This window comes from Aspergillus fijiensis (assembly GCF_003184825.1).
Source record: "Aspergillus fijiensis CBS 313.89 unplaced genomic scaffold BO72scaffold_24, whole genome shotgun sequence".
Classification (NCBI taxonomy): Eukaryota; Fungi; Ascomycota; class Eurotiomycetes; order Eurotiales; family Aspergillaceae; genus Aspergillus; species Aspergillus fijiensis.
This window is the reverse complement of record NW_024469000.1, coordinates 279,707-299,079: the sequence shown is the minus strand read 5'-3', so window position 1 is coordinate 299,079 and position 19,373 is coordinate 279,707. Positions and strand designations below refer to the sequence as shown.

The 19,373-nt window shown below is 49.7% G+C and overlaps 7 protein-coding genes across 7 annotated transcripts; 2 read left to right on the top strand and 5 right to left on the bottom strand.

The window, feature by feature from the left end:
• Positions 1–1,285: 1,285 nt before the first annotated feature.
• BO72DRAFT_113639 (WD40 repeat domain-containing protein) lies at positions 1,286–2,994 on the bottom strand. The gene is made up of 4 exons (XM_040938963.1): positions 2,699–2,994; positions 2,458–2,638; positions 1,640–2,395; positions 1,286–1,569 (listed from the first exon to the last, which is right to left on the bottom strand). Exons 1-4 carry the CDS (start codon positions 2,843–2,845, stop codon positions 1,517–1,519), a joined length of 1,137 nt encoding a protein of 378 aa, XP_040801156.1. The 5' UTR covers positions 2,846–2,994; the 3' UTR covers positions 1,286–1,516.
• A 119-nt stretch (positions 2,995–3,113) lies between these two features.
• Positions 3,114–4,303, top strand: BO72DRAFT_448213 (TRAPP complex core subunit BET3). Its single transcript, XM_040944737.1, has 5 exons — positions 3,114–3,262; positions 3,328–3,336; positions 3,421–3,640; positions 3,712–3,903; positions 3,963–4,303. Exons 1-5 carry the CDS (start codon positions 3,225–3,227, stop codon positions 4,080–4,082), a joined length of 579 nt encoding a protein of 192 aa, XP_040801155.1. The 5' UTR covers positions 3,114–3,224; the 3' UTR covers positions 4,083–4,303.
• A 2,091-nt stretch (positions 4,304–6,394) lies between these two features.
• Positions 6,395–9,585, top strand: somA (putative cAMP-dependent protein kinase pathway protein (Som1)). The gene is made up of 5 exons (XM_040938962.1): positions 6,395–7,113; positions 7,170–7,321; positions 7,382–8,669; positions 8,737–9,003; positions 9,076–9,585. The coding sequence occupies exons 1-5, from the start codon at positions 6,628–6,630 to the stop codon at positions 9,244–9,246; spliced, it is 2,364 nt and encodes a 787-aa protein (XP_040801154.1). The 5' UTR covers positions 6,395–6,627; the 3' UTR covers positions 9,247–9,585.
• A 955-nt stretch (positions 9,586–10,540) lies between these two features.
• BO72DRAFT_527908 (uncharacterized protein) lies at positions 10,541–12,286 on the bottom strand (the record flags this gene model as incomplete). Its single annotated transcript, XM_040950138.1, has 3 exons — positions 10,541–10,869; positions 10,936–11,554; positions 11,615–12,286. 3 exons carry the CDS (start codon positions 12,284–12,286, stop codon positions 10,541–10,543), a joined length of 1,620 nt encoding a protein of 539 aa, XP_040801153.1.
• Positions 12,287–12,839: 553 nt separating this feature from the next.
• BO72DRAFT_429379 (uncharacterized protein) lies at positions 12,840–14,869 on the bottom strand (the record flags this gene model as incomplete). The annotated part of the gene is made up of 6 exons (XM_040943070.1): positions 12,840–13,948; positions 14,002–14,205; positions 14,273–14,284; positions 14,356–14,399; positions 14,464–14,707; positions 14,773–14,869. The coding sequence occupies 6 exons, from the start codon at positions 14,867–14,869 to the stop codon at positions 12,840–12,842; spliced, it is 1,710 nt and encodes a 569-aa protein (XP_040801152.1).
• A 942-nt stretch (positions 14,870–15,811) lies between these two features.
• Positions 15,812–16,462, bottom strand: BO72DRAFT_113423 (uncharacterized protein). Its single transcript, XM_040938961.1, has one exon. The coding sequence runs from the start codon at positions 16,373–16,375 to the stop codon at positions 15,995–15,997; it is 381 nt and encodes a 126-aa protein (XP_040801151.1). The 5' UTR covers positions 16,376–16,462; the 3' UTR covers positions 15,812–15,994.
• An 88-nt stretch (positions 16,463–16,550) lies between these two features.
• On the bottom strand, positions 16,551–17,933 carry BO72DRAFT_496471 (RNA-binding protein; the record flags this gene model as incomplete). The annotated part of the gene is made up of 4 exons (XM_040948628.1): positions 16,551–17,304; positions 17,364–17,507; positions 17,562–17,666; positions 17,728–17,933. 4 exons carry the CDS (start codon positions 17,931–17,933, stop codon positions 16,551–16,553), a joined length of 1,209 nt encoding a protein of 402 aa, XP_040801150.1.
• Positions 17,934–19,373: the final 1,440 nt, after the last annotated feature.

Below are 19,373 nucleotides of genomic sequence, written 5' to 3'. Positions count from 1 at the left end.
CGTTAAAAGTTCATGATGATTCAGCCCAAGTCGACTGAGGGGCACTGGGAAGCAGCATACGGGAATCCCGATCGCGAACCAAGGTGTCCAGCAACCAGAGGATCGATATTCAATGCGTCGAGTGACACAGGCAAGTATAATTGTAGTAAGACAATAGCGGCAGTAGGCTAAGCTTGCGGTCCAGGTTGTGTGAAGGTTAGATCAGTGGCTATACTCGGTGATGGAAAACCGGACTTGATAGCGAAGGAAAATGAATATTATAGTAGCTGCAGCTAATCGGTAAAAAGGCAGTGAGCAAGTGGATGCGATGAGACTGATATGAAGGTAATCGACAATGATATGTGATATGTGCACAGGGGATAACGAAATGACGGATGCTGGCTGAAGAGAGAAAGGAGATGGTCTGATCGATAAGAAGTCAGTTTGGGCAAGTTAGCGAGGGGCAGGATAGGTATGTCGGGAGAGAGGGAGTGATGATCGTCTCATCATAAATATGAAATGAAAATTGGGTTAAAGAGAAGGAAGAAGGAGAGATAGCAGAATATAGGATAGAGAGAGAGACCGAAAGACCGAGAGACAGAAACAGAGAGACTTAGTAGGGAGAGACAGAGAGAGAATGCGGCGGCGTATGTTGAGCAGGGGAAAGGAACAGCAAGCCGCGGCCAGACGGTAATTTAGTGCAGTTGGTGGTCTCAGTTGTTTCCATAAGTAGCAACTAGAGGACTAACCAACACTAATTTTGGAGCCACTCAGTGTCATCATTACATGGATGGAGTAGCTAAATTCGCTGGTCGCGTTTGCGATGTGAAAAACAAATCGACAATTAACTAACAAATAGATAAGTTAACCTACAGCTTAATTTCAGTATCAGTGCCGATTATCTATAATTAGTATTATCGATTCACAACCCTCTGCTCAATCAATCCCTTGGTTTTCATACTTTTCAATTTATATTCATATCTTGTTTTAGGCAATCTGCCATGAAGCATTTACCCCTGGATGACCCACGTTTGCCGCTCGGGTCTACAGCCACACTTCAGAACCAACACATGTAAACGCAGTAGTACAGTAGTACTCTCACTCTTCAGTGATGTCATGGTTGATGCTGGTGACCATATAATGAATTATTTGGCTGCACCACCCGCATGAGATTTATAATGTACACCAAATGGAGGAGCTAAACAACTACAGGAGCGGACAAAGATGCTGTGTGGTGGGTGTGGTGTCCCGTTGATGATTACATTGAAATGGGGGTGACCCAATGGAGATCTAATGGTAGCCTTTTGCTGTCATGCGCATTTCAATCCTCGTTCTTGATTATTCAAGTAACTCTCCTTGCCTAGGATGGCCCAGACCTCGCTTGGACGTGCTGCTGTGACCATCATGATCCAGAGCCACACGAACCCCCGGAGAGTTGAGCTTGAAATGGTGAGCGTGGTATATTCCAGTCGCTTCTTATGCGGTACCGTGACGTTGATTACATCGCTAGATGTCTGACATAGCCCCGAAGACAAGTTCACTTGCCGAGTTCGCCGAGCAGAAGAGTGCGATCAGATGACCCGGACACAACTATTCGGAAAGAGTTAGAACATAACAGTCAAGCAAAGGACAGAAAAAGACTCCACAGCCGAGGACTTACTGATGGGCTCGTTGTTCGGTGAAAACCGAACATCATTAACAGTTCCCTTATGTCCTGGTAATTTGTATAGGAGCTTTCCGCTCTTAGAGTTCCACACGACAACACTTCGGTCACCGCTTCCGGTGGCGATCTTCTCACCCGTCGCGTCCCAACTGGCCCGAATTAAATTCTCTTCCAGACCAACTGGGGCGCCATCGAAAGTTCGAATGTGTCGATTGGTTGGTGCGAATGGCCGAACGTCCCACGTCCGTACAGTAGAGTCGAAAGAGTTGGAGAGAAGCGATTGCGAGTCTGGGGATAGTTCGAGCGAGGTGATGGTGTGCGTGTGTCCTGTTAAGGAATATACAATACTTTTCTTTCGAAGATCCCAAGCATGAATGGCGTTGTCGATACCACCACTGAATATCTCGTTTCCAGCCTCGGAGAGGGCCACCGCAGTGATAGGAAGTTCGGTTTCCAAACAATCGATAGCGTCTTTCTGCCGAGGATCCCAGATACCTATGCTGCCATCATTGCTAGCGCTAACCAGTAACTCCTGGCCTCTTTTGCTGATATCAAGACAATTGATATAATCTTCATGGCCCACGTGTCGTCGGATCCTTTGACCTGTTTCTAGGTCCCAGCTGGCAAGCGTCATGTCTGTCGATGCGGAGAATATCGTCTTGGAGTCTCGAGACCATTGAAGATCACGAATAGCGCCCCGATGACCCGACAATGCGCCATAATTCTCACATTCTCCGTAAGTATTCCAGAGTACTATTTGTCACCGATGTTAGCTTCTCGTATTTAAGTTGAAAAAAGCGGAGTGGTTTGCTCACAGATTGATCTGTCCATCGATCCTGAAGCAATGTGCTGACCCGTTGGATCAAATCGTACAGAGAAAACCTCGCCAGAATGACCTGATATATATATGTTAACCGACAGGAAATTGCCTACCCTCCGCGCAAGCCTACCTGTCAATTCCATGATTGGGGCCTGGAGCCCGCTGGTGCGGGGAACCTGTTGTCGGGATCAGAACAGACACTCGGTAGATTTTTTCCGGGCTATTCAGTGACCTACTGCTTGCACGAGAGCCCCGTTTTGCGAAGAGCCCTTGACCACAGCTGCACTGTTATCGATACCAGCATCGGACTTCTTTCGCTTGACGACTAGCTGGTTGGAGGACCCGAAGGCCTCTTGAGCAGGTCGCTTCTCGCCGGACATCATTTTGTAATGAGCTGGCTCGCCAACGGGTAAGAAACACGTGATGGTCGCCAGGCGGGGAAAGACACCGAGAAATGTTTAGATAGGATTCGGAAATGTGCTAGGCTAGAATTGAAAGGTTATGGGGGATAGGAGAGCGCTGAGTGAGTGCCTGGTCTTTCTCCCGAGCATCGCAATCATGGATGCTGTGTGACATTAGCCGCGATAGACGCCCGCGGATGGTCCACTAGGCGGTGAAGCTCCGCCTCGGTCCCCAGATCGAGTGGGGAGAGTTCATTGTCAACACTCGGCCGGCTACCCAGGCAGCTGAGATCGGATATCCTATTCCCTTGAATTTTTGCCCTCAATCCTTGGCTGTCAGAGACAGACTTCAGCGCCTATAATGTCATCAAATACCAAAGCATCTAGGATTGGCGAAGAGTAAGCGAAGCCGCAGTTCCACCTAATGATCTGCACATCCGCTAACATGACGACTATTATGCTAGACTATGGAAGTAAGTGAGCGGCGCGAGAAACATGGTGCCCTAGGGCAGTTCTCCGATTAAGGGACGCGGGGACTCACCACCTGGCTTTGATAGAACAAGAGTCGACAAAGTCAATGCGGAGCTAGTCACGTTGACATATGGAACGATTGTCGCACAACTTTGTCAGGACTATGACGGAAACTATCAGGAGGTCAACAAGCAGCTGGAAAAGATGGGCTACAACATCGGAATGCGCCTTATTGAGGATTTTCTGGCGAAATCGAATGTAGGCCGGTGTGCTAATTTCCGGGAGACGGCAGACATGATTTCTAAGGTAGAGCTTATTACTTCGATCTCGCTCGGACGTCTTGGAATCAATGAGCTGACTCCTGGAATGTGTGACAGGTCGGATTTCGGATATTCCTCAATATCGCCCCCACTGTAACGAATTGGACAAGTGACAACAATCAATTCTCGTTGGTGTTTGATGAAAACCCGCTTGCAGAGTTTGTTGAACTACCAGATGATGGGCGGGCCCAAGATGAGCTTTGGTTCTCAAATATTTTGTGCGGTGTTTTGCGGGGGGCTTTAGAGATGGTAATATTTTCTAATCCAGCCAAAAATACTCGCACGCAGGCTACTGATTCTGTCAACAGGTACAAATGCAGATCGAGGCGCATTTTGTAAGCGATGTACTGCGAGGGGATGACACCACGGAGATGCGCGTATCACTTGTGAGGTACATTGAAGATGAGATGCCACCTGAGGAGGAATAAACACGGCGGGAAGTGTGTTGCATGAATTTAGTATTATTGGTCGAGGCGTCCGGTGTTTGCGGGTTTCATTCAGTATCCTAATTTGCAGCTGCAATGGTTGATCGAGTCCCCGTACCTTATGATTGATGGAGCTACAAGTAAACCAAATATTCTATGTGCGATATATGTACATTTATACTCTTATCGTGAGGGCCACACAAAGAAAAGGGACAAGATGTAAATGATGAAACACTGACGAAGGTTTGAAAAAGTGACCCTGTAATCAAAAATGAAGGTGCAATAGACAGTTGCATAGAAAGAATAGGCCAGGACTAGATCCTAGATCGGATTCTCTGCCCTAATAGTATAAGTAGTTATCTGACACTTCAAACATTTGCAGCGGCATAAATCCATCTAACACATTACTTCATAATTTTCATAATTATCATCTTCACCCCCGCCCATGAAATAAGCTGTGAGAAAATAAAGTATCTTAAGATGATAATGATAACAATCTTCAAACACCATGAGCTCTATGCTTTTTATGTACATAGTTAAGGTTGAGATATGCAATTAGATGGGACGATGACATGGGGAGATGTGGCCGGGAGCCACGTGATGCACTAAGCCCCAATAGGCAGCGGACAACTTCCCTTGACTGTGCTAAGAATTACGCAAGGTCCCAGTCCGTCCTGGAGGACTACGGGCTTTATCGATAGATTGAGCAACCTAAAATGTCGAAGCTTAGAGCATTTGACATTTGAGATGCTTGCAAAGTTTCATACTTGTTAGTATTGACTACGAGTATTTGTCCAACTGGATCTGCTGAACTTGTTAGTTAGCTCAATTGATAGGTATGTACCGATATCGTTGCGTTCAACAGCAGTCTCAATCTTGCCCCCGACTATATTCGCCATCGATAGGTGATTTGTGTCGCGCCGGATAGATCAATTCCCTTTCCATTGTCATTTTGGTTAAGTGACTACGGTCTACGGTCTCTACTCCCGTAGACCAGTTATCGATCCATCCATCCTTTTTAGACCCAGCGTCTGTCTGATCTGGTGATCTTTGTTGATTCAAAACGAAGAGTAGTGATCATACTGCATGCTCGAATTTTTCTGAATTTTTTTTTTTTTTTTTGATTTTCTTGCTGCTCGATCTGTGTTCTGTGTGTACTTGACTTTCCCAGAAGCTAACCAGCTCTCCTCAACTGTCTAGATACATCACTTTGACCCGATCGGTCTTCTGTTGTCTTGCCTCTGGGAAAAGGACTTGGCTCTCCACCTTTCCGTCCCTTTCCCTTCTTTCTTCCCCTACTCAATCACCTCACTACTACTCACTCACCAACTACGAGTAAATCCTCTCTTTTGTCTTTCTTTTGCTTTTTCTGGTTCTGTATTAGTGCTGGTAAGTTTATTTTATCATAATTCGAAATTTTGCCTCTTTGTTCCTGTTGTCATCATTATTATCAATATCAACATCATCATCCGCATCATCATCATCATCATCATCAATAATTTTTTTCCCCTTTGCTTCTATTCTTCCTTGGGGCCCGGGGTGGTTGTGTTGCCGCCATATGTGGAAGTGCATGCTGAAATATACGCCAGCCAGCAGCATCTCCCAGCCCTCCTGCGGCGTTCCGATCAAATTCTTCCGTTCCGAACAAGCGATTCACGCCCAGCCGGCAGTGATTGAACAGCCCAGCAACTCCAGGCACCGCGCCTGATATCCACGTCCTCCCACCCACCAGAGAACACCTCAGATCCACCGCTACACCTTGTCCTAACCTTCGCCTCTCCTCCCTCCTCCTCCCTTCCCCCCCCTCCCTCCCTCCACCTTTTCCTCGAATCTGCCGGATCTCTCCGTCTCTTTCCACTTTCTCCCTCCCACACACCCACCCACCCCCATTCCCTTTTTCTGCAGGGGCTCTAGTGATTTACTCTTAGCCCCTCTTGAAGTCCTCCTCTTCCCTCCGCCTCTTCTGGATTTCCAGGTGGTGATACTTATTCTTGAACTTTGAGACGCCTCCTTGGCCGTCTTCTCTCTTCTATACGCCGTTCCCGTCCTTTGCCTACTCCTGTCGCTTGTCGCCGCCCCCATATCTCATATTAGCTGATTCTACCGCGCATTCTCGAGCGACTGGGTCCTTGTACGAACATAATACTCTTGTCCCTGTGTTGCCTTTCCATCTCACCCGACACTGCTCCCTCTGACCATCCATCTTTCATCGTGTCGGTTAAGCGACAGATTCTTTCGTACATACTTGTTCCATTCGCTCCCGCGTGAGACACGCTGGTCTTGATTCGGGGATCATCGCGACTGCGTTGTCCTTCTGCGCCACATCGAGTCAGTTAGGCGACTTCGCGTCTGGTTTAAATACTTTCAACCGTCTGATATCGGGTCGGAAGCAGCTGTGATCTAACCTCTTCCCCATTGCCTGGATATCTGCGCGTCTCGTCTTTCTGCTTGTTGTGAACCATCTCGCCGTGAGACGGTGGATGCGCGCTGAGAATATTTGATATTAACAATCATCCGGTGAGGGTGGCTTACCCCTTCGTGTGCCACCATGAACCAAATGAACGTGGCTGGGATGAACCCCGGTGCGGGCGGTCCTGTGGGAGGTGTTCCAATGATCAACAACGGTTCTGCGGCCCCTCGCAACGATGCAACCATCCATACTATCCCTGAGAGCACAGTCGGCAACCTCAACACTTTTATCTACGACTACTTCCTGAAACGCGGTTACTATGAGTGCGCCAGAGCGCTTGTGAAGGATGAATCTGTAAAGCTTAATACCGAACCCCCCATCAAGACGAGCCCCGGCCATCGTCGCGATGGTGATGTGAATGGGGTCGATGGAGATGCAATGATGACTGATGCAAAGGATGGGGATAAGAAGATACCCGATGATCTTCCTCGCCCTCACATCTCGAGCGAAGGTCAACAGTCGTCTTTCCTTCTCGAATGGTTCAGTCTCTTCTGGGAGTTCTTTTGGGCCCAGCGCAAGAAGGGAAACAGTGCTGATGTGCGACAATACCTCAATCATACCCAGGTATGTATCATTCGCAAGCCCGCAATATACCTTGGAGTCTAACTGGGGCTTTGTAGAACATTATGCGCCTCAGAGAGCAACACCAAAATCAACTTTTACGGCAGCAGCCGCTGATGCCTGGCCAGATGGGACAAATGAACATTCGACGCAACGGCATGGTTCCCCAACCTCTTCAGAAGAACGCTCTGCAGAACAATACTCCAGGCCTGTATGCTCATTCTTCTGCATTTCCTGCAGGTTGCAGGTGATATACTGATCTGTTATATAGGACCCAACAGCAACTGCAGCAGCTTCAAAAAAACCAGCATCAACAACTCCAAATGATGCAAATGACTCGCGAGCACTCAGACATCGATATGAATGGCCACCGACCACAATCCCCCTCGTCCGCAGAAAACGCCCCATCTCCTTCGAAGCGGCCCCGTCTTGAAGGTGGCCTCATGAATGGTCAGCAATTAGCTCCCAACGGACGCGCTCAAGTCCAGGGCATGCCAGGCCAACCGAACCCTCAGGCCGCTCTCTTGATGCAGAATGGACTCAACCGGGCGATGAACCCCAATCAATTCCAGGCTTTCCCGCAGTCAGGACCTGCTGCGCAGCAGAAATCTATCCAGGTATATGCTCAGAACTTGGCCATTCATCACTCACGCTCAGCAATGAATAACCAGGGTATGCCGAATGGTATGATAAACCCCGGTGTCATGCAAAACCAGACGGATATGGTGTCCATGCCAGATGGCCAGGTGTATCCCATCAACGGCGACTACTATGGCGCGAATGGTCAAATGGCCCAGGTCCGGAACGGGATGCAGACACCTGGCGGTCAGCCCGGAAACCACGCTCTTCAAGATTATCAGATGCAACTTATGCTGCTTGAACAGCAGAATAAGCGGCGTTTGATGATGGCTCGCCAAGAGCAGGATAGCATGGCCCGTCCTGACGGCCAGCCCCCGCTGCCTGGGCAGCCGGGCCTGCAACCAGGCACTTCTCCCCAAGGCAGCAGGGCGGGCACGTCGCCAAATCCCAACGATCAAATGAAACGGGGCACGCCGAAAATGCCCCAGACCGGTCTCCCCGGCTCCCCGAGTGCCGGCGACGCGATGGCCCAGGGTCGTGGTTCTCCCGCCTCCATGAACTTCGGTAATCAGATTCCTCCTGAAATGGCCGGTCAGTTCTTCGTGAAGGGTATACCCGATGGTATGACCGGCCCCAACGGTATGCGACCCCCAAGCTCCAACCCAGCGTTTAGCGCCCCTCAGATGGGTCAACCCATTCCCGCCGGCGCCGGAAACCGGGTACCCAGTGGAAATTGGCAACCTCAGCAGGGTGCCCAGCAACCCATGGCTCCGCAACAATCGCCTGCAACCCAACCTCAGTCGACCGGGACTCCACAGGAGAGGAACGCGATGCCGCCTCCCCAGGCTCCTCCTGCAGCCGGTGCGAACACTGGTCGCACTCAGCCACCCTCCCCCCAGACGGCCGCTGCCGCCCCACCGACGCCGCAGCAGGCGAACAAGCCTGCCCCTAAAAAGAAGGAGGCTAAGGACACTCGTAAGGTATGTATCTATGGGGTTCATTCTTGCGCATTCGTGGCTTCGTCCATGTCACTAATTGAGATCGCAGCGGCCTTCGAAGAAAGCAACCACTGCTGCCGCAGCGGCTGCCGCATCAGCAAACGCGGCTGCCACACCATCCTCTGAAGCTGAACACCCGCCCACTCCTACTCCATCCACCCCAATCACCCCTCAGCATCCAGCCTCGTTCAACAAGGCGGGTGCCAATGTTACGACTAGTGCTCCTCAGCAGCCTACGTCTGCCCCCGCACCTCAGCCGCTCGTGCAGCCCCCACCCGATCAGGGTCAGCAATTCGGCGAGCTTGGTGTACCTGATGTATGTCATCAAAAATTCTGGGATTCCCACATGGATTGCTGTGAACGAGAAATTGTATGCTGACTGCCATAGCCACAGGTGTTCAACCTCGATTTCAGCGCTCTAGAGAACCCAGACATTCTCGAGAACTTTGACTTCGACACATTCCTTAACACCGACGCCGACACGGCTGGATTTGGATTCGATCCCAATATATCGTATCCTACCGACGGTGTTGAGACCGGTGCCGGGGATGGCCTATGAATGTGATCCGACGGTTGTTCAGTTCTTAACTCATATACCCTTGCTTTGTACATTTCCATAAACTTCGACATGTGCTGTGCTTCTGCTCTATTTTCTTCCTTGCTGCCGTCACCCACCGTCTTTCTCTGTTGACATGATTTGGATACGTGCTTTACTGACAAGGCGTTGGCGTATCCGTTCTGCATATTCCTTACTTTGCTTTGCCGACGAGAGGTGCTTGAAAACTGGCTCCGGAGAACATGGCTTGTATACAAGCCGCTCTTTCCAAGCCCTTCGCGTTTTTGTGTGGCCCTTGTTTTTGAAATTCCTTCTATTTCTTCTACTATTATTATTTGATTAATTTTGTCCCTTTTATCAATTCTCCCCCCTTGAGGCCACCTTCGGGTGTGATGTTTCTCTAGCGTTAGCCATGCAGACCCCTTATCCACTCCTACATTAATACTCGGGATCCCCATCACAATATGTACGTCCTTGGCTGGCCTTTTTCTTCTCTCCCTTCTCAAAGTCCCTTCCTTCCTATTCTTCCCTACAAACAGGTTCTGCTTGTTTCGATCATTTTATCTTCTCTTTTTTTTTTTCCCTTTGTCTTACTTACTTGCTATCTTCCTTGTTTTTGACTTTGGCGTTATCAATGAGGTCCTAGTCGCTACTTTGACTCTTCTTACGGGAATGGTTTTATGAATCGAGGAAGAGGGTTGACGTCTTCTCTTAGCCTTTTTCTTTCTGCCTCACTTCATTTTTACATCGTATTCAATTTCAGCCGAGATCTGCGTTGCAACATTGCTTGCTCCCTGCCTATATGCGATTCTCTATCTATGTCGTGCTGGAATATCTGCTCCGCCCGCCTTTTTCACAAGAGATCTGGTGCGCTTCAGCCGGCCTACTGCAAACCAGGCCTATTCAGTGAACTTTCTAGTCTCGTCAGGGTATGGTAAAAGTGATCATAGCAATTCCATTGTTACAATATGTCGTCGCGTCGCCGCTGTTTTTATGACTCGCACATTCATCAAGATAGTCAATTCTCCATCAGCGCAGCTGGGGCCATCCATATAGAGAACACTTGTACTGTCCTGCACTAAGACCCAGACACACAGGAACCAATTCCCCTCCAGTCCTTATCCTCCATCCCTGAAAACAAAACCGCCAACGTACAACACACGATGACACCAGAATTAAATTATCCTTCGAAAATAGACAGACTACGCTCAGGAAACATCATCTTTCCGTGGGCACTTCTTGAATCTGGCATTAAGTCATGGTTAACTGACAGCTGGTTTCCCAACAACGCGCACTACTACTGGTGATCATGCATCATAGTTTCTTCATTCTTGGCTTTCCACTGTTCGACACTCTGACGCTGTTTCGCAATTTTGGTCTCAAGCTCTTCGTCCTCTTCGACCATCCGTATCAAGTACTTAATAACCTCTTCGGCACAGGCTTGTTCGGCCAGTGACCTGCTGTCCTGCAGACCGGTCACGGGGCCGACGGCGCCGGCGCGTCGGAGGAATGGATCGGTCTTGAAGTAAGCCCCTGCAGTATATTCTCCGCGTGTGTCGACCAAGCGCCCGTCCTGTCTGTCAACTCGGATCTCGGGGTATTCCAAACGGAGGAGATCGCAGACCTCTGTACGTAGAAGCATATAGTTAGCAGCTTGGCCAACAAGCACAAGAGCAAGCACATGGGACCTACTTTGCAATCTTTCAGTAGACGAAGCCAGATCATGTATCTGCCTCTGGATTTGACAGGGCATCACTGCCCACCTCTTTTCTTCTTTCTCGGCAGGTACTTCAATCGATGCCAACCTGGAGTGTTGAAGTGGCAACATGTTTGAGTTCCGAGGGACGCTTTTGGGGCGCTTTCTGTTGCCATCAACCTCGTTAGGGAACCCAGCTGAGGGCTTATGTTCAATTGGTCGTTTCTTCTTCTGGAACTGCACGATACGTTCACGTTTCGTCTTCTTGCGAGAGGCTTTTGCATGGTTGGAATTCCCCCAGATGTAGGTCCGTGCCTGGACAGGGTCTCTTGGAACCAAGGCGAGCAACCTAGCATCCATCCCCTCCAGAGTCAGCGTGCCCGAGAGGTTGCTATTTGTTTCAGAGCCATCGATGTATAGATGCCGCAGAGCCAACAAGGCGCATGATCTTCGTGAGAGTTCTTCTTCAGCATAGGTCCCAGTTCTGCCAGTGTAGGTCGTACGGTGGACCTGAACCTTGTGATAAATCTCGTTTCCGTGCATGATTCTAGTGTAGCGGGGCAATTCAAAGCCATTGTGGGTACAGAATTCTGCCGGGAAGCTGGTCAGATGGGCCTAAAACATGCGATGATAGAGTCTCTTGCCTTGGAGGAGATCAACCCAATCCCAATCGACCGACGATTCAATGTTGTCAAAATCATCAGGCAAAATCCAATCCGGAAAATCAAGTTGCAGCTTGTTCAGTGCAGCGCGACAGACATCGGATTTGGCCTCTTTTTGAGTATCATAAACGGTCGACTTGATGATAGTGTGCCCATACATGGTGAGCTTGACTCCCCAACGACGACTTTTCGAGAAATTGAACTGAAAACGCGGAAGGAGCAGTGCTTGCGTCGTGAGAACACCAAAGCAGAAAAGAACCACAACATCTTCCAGGTAATCCAAGTCTACATCTGCGAAACGTGAAATCTTCGCGGGTGAATCCTTCATGTTCCACGCTTCGACGACAACAACCGTTGGCTTGCGCGCTTGGGGCTCTTCTTTGCTCCACATATTGGGGCTTGGTTCGCGTTTTAGATTCGCAGGGGCAAATGAAGCCACAATCTGGGGTTGTATGAGACGTGGCGTTGGGATTACATGAGATGTAGGTGATGGAAGCGGGTTCGTCCCCTCTGCTGGAGTAGACGCCCGATCAATGAGTTTCCAATATGGCGATGGATCATAAGCCCAATGTGCGAACCCCGCAGGCGAGCCGGACTCATACTGTGAAAGTACATCTGTGAATGGAGTACTCAAAGTGGAGGATGCTGCTAAAGCCTCGTGCGGAAGGACGTGGTGTTTGTCCATCGTCAGCAACAATTTGAGATTTTATGACAGAGACGATGACAAGAGAGCGCTTGAGGCGAAGAAAGAAATAAGTAAGAGGGGAAAGTGAGTAGAGAAATCGAGAAGGCAGAGTAAGAAGAAATGTAAAGGGCAAGTGAAGGGGCACGCACACCTTCCGGGTTTGGGCTAGAGAGAGCTATTGGGGAAGAAACCGACCCATGTGAGAACTTGTTTCATTGAATTGACATCGCAATGCAATTTCTCAATTCTCATGCATGCTAAACATGTTAATTTTGCCTTCGACGACTGACAGACTCTTTCGATAGGGATAGATATATAGGTATGATCAATGAATGTCCAGTGTCCAGTGTCCAGTGTCCAGTGTCCAGTGTCCAGCGTCCAGCGACCCAGCAATCCAGCATCAGTCCCATGTACTGTACCTGCACGCCTATTATTGGAAACAGAGCATGAATCACACGTAGAGTAACACAGAAGGTAGAGTTCAAGGTGAAACAATCATCCGACAGTGAAACATATTAAAGAGACTGCGCCTAGTAGTAATGTAACGATAAGACTAATCGATCTCTGCCACATCCACGGCCATGCTGGCAACAAGCGGCGGTCTCGTCTCAAGGGAGCCATCAAGGTTCGCATGATGAACCAGGTGTCCACCCATAGGTAAGTCTTTAGTGGGAGACAGCAAGATGGGTACCTGTTTGGCTTCGCGAAGGTCCTCGCTTCCACCAGCAGAGCCAGATGATAGATCCGCCTTGGGCTCGGTTGGCGTACCCATCATTCCGCTGGCACGTACTGTAGGCCTCAGCGGTGTCTGGCGAGCCTTGCCACTGTCTTTCCCAGATGTCTCTACCGAAAATTCATTCTCTTTGTTCTCGTAAGATAGACCTTCCTTGCGACTCTTGACATGCGTGCTTGGACTGGTATGCACCTTGCCTGTTGCTGCAGCTTCAGCAGCCGGGTTTGTCTTCGTGCTTGAAGCCGACATTTCCCTGGTCTCGGGCACCGATGTCTCTCTCAGTTCGGATGCTCGTCCTGTGCTCTTCGAATAAGACGCAGATCGAGCTCTCGCTGCCGCCGAAAGCTTAGTCCCCATGGGCAGCGCAGTCGAAGGTGTGTTTGTGGGCGCATACGTGCCACAGTTGAGGGGTGCAGGACTCAGCGCTTCTAACAACTGAGTGTACGACTCCTCGTCGATAGGGGTAACAATACTAGGATGCTTGCTGTGTTCATAACTGATGCCTGTCATGCTTGAAATGGCGCGGCTACTACTGGAGTTGGACGTATAGTCTGGCATAGGAACATCTTCCCAGGACGCTCTAGCTCCTCGGTGGCGTGCAGCCGGGTCGAGCACGCAGGGGTCAATGAAGGGATCTGTTACGAATTGTTCTTGAGGCAGCCATCTGGACTCGCCTGGTTGGCCTTGCCATTGGGGTACCTGCCGCTGATAATTGCGGTAAGTCCAAGAGCTGCACCCAGATTGGTTGCTGGTCTGGCTTCTAGTGGCCAAGATTTGTCGACCCTCATGTCTTGAAGGTGAGTGCGCGTGGCTATCTTCAGGTTCTTTCATGTCGCTTATAGCACACCTAGAGTTGTACTTAAACAGCCGGGACTCACGCGTCCACATAGAGGGATTCGGCCAGGCAATTTCGGAGTACTCAAGAATCTCTAGTTCTTGTCAGTGAGGCTTGTAAGCTCAAGTGATTCATAGCACAACTCACGGAGAGGAGCATGCTGGAAAGCAAATGCGATGACTTCTTTCACACGTTCGAAGGGAGGCGAGCGGTGAGGTCGCGAAAACCCTTCGGCAATTACTACCCTGATCCTGCCGTAGAGTTCACCAGCATCCCAATGCGGTTGCTTCAGGATTTCATGGTGAAACGTAGGGAAACGGAGACGATCTTGGTTGCCGCTTTTATCGACATCTGGGCGAAACTAAGTCAGGAAGCTCACTCGAACAGCAGAGGATTGGAAGGGATTTCTGAAACGCACAGGAACTCAGGTCTAAGCCGGCAGAGTCATCTCAGTCAGCTCTGCTTGCATGTCACGTCCGACTCGAGGGCATCAAGACTTACCGAGAACATGAGGCCAAGAGGATCTCTGAGTAAACACGCTACCGCTACAGGATATTAGCAAGCACGACTCCGAATGAAGGAGCCTGCAGGCGACTGAAGGTTGCTTACGACACGCAAAGCCCGTCGATGAAGACGCGGACTTCGAAGAGCAATGAATCATCTGGCTGAAGAAGACTTTCCATGAACCGGCTAGGCACAGGCCTATCCCAGCTATGAATGGACACTCGAAAAGGAGTATTTTGACGCAAGCTTGGGATGAACGTAGTCAATACCGGCAACTGTCCCATATTGCCTTGTGGTATGGAGCATGAGGCTGGGTTGATAAGGGCTGGGCTGTGCAGGTAGGGAGATTCTGCACGAGCGTTAGCAGAGAACGCACACATTCATCTGACCGTAAACTCCTTGAGCACTACTAACCTTTGTCCTTGGTGACAAAACATTGCGTCTTGAATTCTTGGAGAGGCACCTTGGAAGTTTCGGGGAAGATAAGCACATCCCAATTTTCGTAGCGCATATTGAAACTTCTTGTCGTGGGTATCTCTATTTGGGGAGAGGGGCGAAGGGCGAGGCGATGGATAAACTGAGCAAGGAAGAATCGACGGATAGTAAGATATGTCAAGTATAAAGACCCTCCTCAAACGGTGATTATATTGAGGAAGACCCAAGAGCAGGCCTGGGATTGAGATGGAGAGCAAGTATAAAACGAGATGACAGAGTGGAAATGCACAGACAGAAGGGGAGTAATTGAGAAAGAGACAGAGAAAGGGAAAGAGACAGAGAAAGGGAAAGAGCAAGGAAGGAAGGCGGGATAAGGAGTAGGAGGAGGAGGAGGAGGAGGAGGAAAGGTCGGTGGATGGATACTAGTACCTAGATACCTAAGCTGGAGGTAGATGGGACGTCCATATGGACAATAGGCAATGGACAATGATGATAAGTAAGTAGGAGAAGCAGAAGGAGCAGGACCAGGGAGCAGGACCAGCACCTGCCTTGATCGGACGCTTTCCTGCAATCTATGGGAGGTCAACTCAATCAATACCTAATCGGTAGTAGACAGGCATCTATATCGCGTTCAAGGTTCCAAGTTCCATATACTACATAGCGGAATGAGCTCAGCTCCCCGCGAGCCAATATATCGCCACTTCGATATGGCAGGTAAGAACAGTTATAATGGCAAGAACGACAACAGCAGCAGGAGGACAGGGTCAAAATCCTGTCAGGCTAAAGGGGAATCGTCCGCACCGCAAAGAAACAAAAAAAGAGAAGTAAATAAATAAATGAAAAACCATATTACAACAAAGCAAGTTCAGCGCCCTCAAGGCTAAGCCCCATCGGCTAGACCTCAATGGGACCCCAAGGACAACTACAGATTAGATCAAGAAGCAGGCAAAGCGAGTAAAGCCCATCACTCCAAATACCAAGTCATGACGCTTTGCGAGTACAGTCAAGAGAGGGGACGACGACATAGATCAGAGGTATTCGTTTATGACACCGTCGCGCGAGAGAGAGAAAGCATTAAAGCATGTATCGAAAACGGTATGTTCCACAGGGAACAGAATTGAAGGAATAAATGGCGAAGACGCCGCAACGGGTGAATGTTATACAGGCCCACAAAACGATCAGAAAGCACAGCGCGACATCCTCAGAACGAGACACTTGATTGGATTGCTTCATGAAAGGGGAATCTCAGATGAACTTTTCGCAAAAAGCCTGCCCAGGGAGTATATGGGAACCAATGCGCAAATGAAACAAATCCGATTGCTGTCGTACACATAAGGATAAGACCTGTGGAGGCCCATAAGACATAATAATCAATGTAAGATAGGGGTTGAGAGGCATTGGAATGGAACGAAACGCATACAACAGACTGGATGAGAGGGGAATTGGAGGGGGAGGTAAGAAGTAGAAACATCAAGATAAAATAGGATAAGATATGATAGAAATAGAAACAGAGCTCAAATGCTGCTAAAGGAAAAATAAAGCGCTCGCATATGAAGTACGTAGCACAGGAGAAAATGCTCATCCAGAGCTATAGAGGGTAACTTTCGCAGAAATAATAGCAGACTGGTTATGACACACAAAAGAGACCCATCGTGAAATGACGCAAAACTCCTGCTGTTTCTTTCAAACTAAAGAGGAACGCTCTTTTACTAGACATTGGAGTCAATAAACCCAGGTCCGAGTGCTGCCAGGGCCGCTCACTGGGGGGAACTGACCTTCATAGGAGCAAAGCCGCCGTACTGGTGTGCGGGGGGCATGCCCATCGAAGGGTACATGGGAGGCGGAGGGGGAGCAGGACGGTAGGGGCTGCCAGCAGGGCCAGAGTTGTTTTGGGAGCGACCCCAGCTCAAGCGAACACGGGAATTACCAATGGGGTAACCCTGCATCTGGTTGATGGCCATCTCGGCGGCGTGACGCTGAACGAATTGGACAAAGCCGCAACCCTTTCCAGGGGGAATCTTGACGTAGGTGATCTCGCCGAAGCCCTGGAAGAAAGAGCGGAGCTCATCCTCAGTGACATAGCCAGACAGACCACCGACGAAAACAGTGGTGTTGTTAGGGTCGGTGAACTGGTTCATGGGCTGGGGAGCGCCGTAGAAGCCCATAGGGGGAGCACCCATGGGAGGGTACATGCCCGGCCCGGCGGGCATACCCATGGCACCAGGAACAACGCCGGGTCCCTTGTTCTTGGGAGTAGCGGTGGAGATGCGCATGGGGCGGTTACCACAGTAAACACCCTGCATCTCGCTCAGGGCACGCTGCTGGTCGTTCTCGTCGGAGAAGCGGACGAAGCCATAACCACGGGACATGCCACTGATGGGATCGGTCATGATCTTAGCCGACTTGCAAGACGGGAAGCGGCTCTGGAAGAGAGAGACGAGCACGTATTCGTTGACCTCGGGGCCAAGGTCACCGACGAAGATAGAGTATTCGGGACCACGGTCATCACGGCTAGAGGCAAAGTTAACTCAGGCATGTTCATATCGTGTCGAAAAATTGAAGACCCTTACCTGCGATCAGCGAGACCACCACCGGTAGCCCAGTTGAGCTTGAACAGGCGGTTGGTGTTGGGCATGGGGGTGCCGTTGAGGGACAGAGCCTTGGCAGCAGCAGCGGGGGAGGCGAAATCAACGAAGCAGTATCCGGCGTTGCTCCTACTACCAACATTAGGATCGCCTTCAATTCAGAAGCATTTATGCATTACTCACCCAGAGAACTTGTCACGGATCATCTTAACGTTGACCTGCTCACCCATCTGGAACCACAAGTTGCGAACGAAGTTCTCATCGATCCAGGGCTCAAGTTCGCCCATCCTAAAGGACGATTCGGTAAGTTTTTCATGACATACCCTTTGCGGAGTTTGAATCGACATACCAGAGGGTAGTCTTGCCCTCATTAGCCTGCTGGGGGACAGGAGCGGCATTGGGCTCACCGGGAGCAGGTCCCTGGAAAGCAGCAGTGCTAGGATCAGCCTGGCCGGTCATGGTGGTGTCCGCGGTAGCAGGAGCACCGGGAGCGGCGGCAGCAGCATCAGCAGCAGGGTGCTGGTTTTGGAAAGATTCAAAGTTCTGGAAAGACATATTGACGTAAAAGTTCGACTTTCGTAACGATAATTGCGGCAACGGTATCTGCGCGGTGACAAGCTAATGTTAGTAAGCTGGAACCCCAATTCTCAAGCTCGAACAGTAGCACTGTCCGAGCGACTGCGAGATGAAGACATAGATCATCGTACCTTAAAGTGCAGGCGGAAGGAGAATGAACTCGAGCGAAATCAACTTTTCTATACCGAAAATGGCCCGTGCGACAAGGGGTTCGTTCAAGTCGTCAAGGAGTAAGACGTAGGATCGTTCAGGTTCGGAAAATGATTAAGACAAATCACTTCCTGAGAATATAAGGAGCTTTGGTTAGTGATGTGGGATGGACAATTGGCCAGAGCGACAGGATTTTCACAGCAACTCGGGGAATGATGAAAGGAGCAGTGTATCAACCAGGGAATACAAATCAAAAGGCAACAAAGACGATGCAAAAAGCAGAATAATGCAATTCAAAAGCGGAACATGGACAAGCCAGAAGCAAATGAAATCAGTAGAAAACGAGACGAAGGGACTGAGAGGGTCTTTGTTGAGGGCGAATCGATGGGGAGTTTTTTGGCTTCGAGCGGACCAAGCGAGAAAAGATGGAAGAGGATAAGGATAGGTAACAGGAAGGGATCAGCCCGACATGGAATTCGCTCCCTTCCTGCGCCAAGACTCAGGTTCCTCCGGGTGATGGCAGCAGAATAGCCGGAAATGTGAGATTTAGGGCGTTAATAGACAAGCACCGGAATGGCGAGTATGCTCAGGGTCATTGTGTGCAAATCGCTGGAGCTTTCAGCCCGTTCATAGCCGCATTCGTCGATGACATATCCCGAAATTCTGGTCCATCCGCGCCCGGTTGCGACCGTGTCAATTCGCCCATCCAATCCCCCCTTCACTGCGCTACTCAGAAACAGGAGAGAATCGAACCAAGCCGGTCAATGGCGACAATGGAGAAGTAGCGATCTTCAGCGTAGACAGAATTATTCGAGCGACCGTAGCGATGAGAAGCCGCGGGCGCGTGGTGCATCATCGGGAAGTCAACTCGGCAAAGGTTCTGCCTTCAGATTTGTGCCCCAGATGTCCGCGAGCAGGCTGCTGATTGATCGACAACCATGTTGAAGGCGCTTGATGTGATGTTGATCGTAGAGGGACGTTTGATAACCGGTATGGCCGAATTGTTCCCGCGCAAGCACCATCGATGGGCAGAAAATGAAAACGTGATGACTCAAGCCAAGAGAGGATAGAACAGGCAAAAAAACATAAAAAGCAAAAAAAAAAAAAAACCAAAGAAGACTTCGATATCATAAGATATACTCTACTTACCAGGCAATGTCAAAAATCGCAACGTATGTATTGGCTTAGAGACGAGAGATGCGTTGCTTTGGCGTGGCGCGAATATGCGTGAAGACAGGGACGTCACAGAGAAACCAGGAACTGGACAAG

What these genes read in the sequence shown, in the direction of transcription:
- BO72DRAFT_113639 (XM_040938963.1), bottom strand. Translation starts at nt 2,845, where the DNA reads ATGATGTCCGGCGAGAAGCGACCTGCTCAAGAGGCCTTCGGGTCCTCC. An exon ending in ATCGATGGACAGATCAATCT is followed by an intron (nt 2,396 to 2,457) that starts GTGAGCAAACCA and finishes GGTGACAAATAG; the next exon opens with TACTCTGGAATACTTACGGA. An exon ending in ACCGAACAACGAGCCCATCA is followed by an intron (nt 1,570 to 1,639) that starts GTAAGTCCTCGG and finishes CTTTCCGAATAG; the next exon opens with TTGTGTCCGGGTCATCTGAT.
- BO72DRAFT_448213 (XM_040944737.1), top strand. Translation starts at nt 3,225, where the DNA reads ATGTCATCAAATACCAAAGCATCTAGGATTGGCGAAGA. An exon ending in CGGCAGACATGATTTCTAAG is followed by an intron (nt 3,641 to 3,711) that starts GTAGAGCTTATT and finishes AATGTGTGACAG; the next exon opens with GTCGGATTTCGGATATTCCT. An exon ending in TGCGGGGGGCTTTAGAGATG is followed by an intron (nt 3,904 to 3,962) that starts GTAATATTTTCT and finishes TTCTGTCAACAG; the next exon opens with GTACAAATGCAGATCGAGGC.
- somA (XM_040938962.1), top strand. Translation starts at nt 6,628, where the DNA reads ATGAACCAAATGAACGTGGCTGGGATGAACCCCGGTGCGGGCGGTCCT. An exon ending in AGGCTAAGGACACTCGTAAG is followed by an intron (nt 8,670 to 8,736) that starts GTATGTATCTAT and finishes TTGAGATCGCAG; the next exon opens with CGGCCTTCGAAGAAAGCAAC. An exon ending in GCGAGCTTGGTGTACCTGAT is followed by an intron (nt 9,004 to 9,075) that starts GTATGTCATCAA and finishes TGACTGCCATAG; the next exon opens with CCACAGGTGTTCAACCTCGA.
- BO72DRAFT_113423 (XM_040938961.1), bottom strand. Translation starts at nt 16,375, where the DNA reads ATGAGCATTTTCTCCTGTGCTACGTACTTCATATGCGAGCGCTTTATT.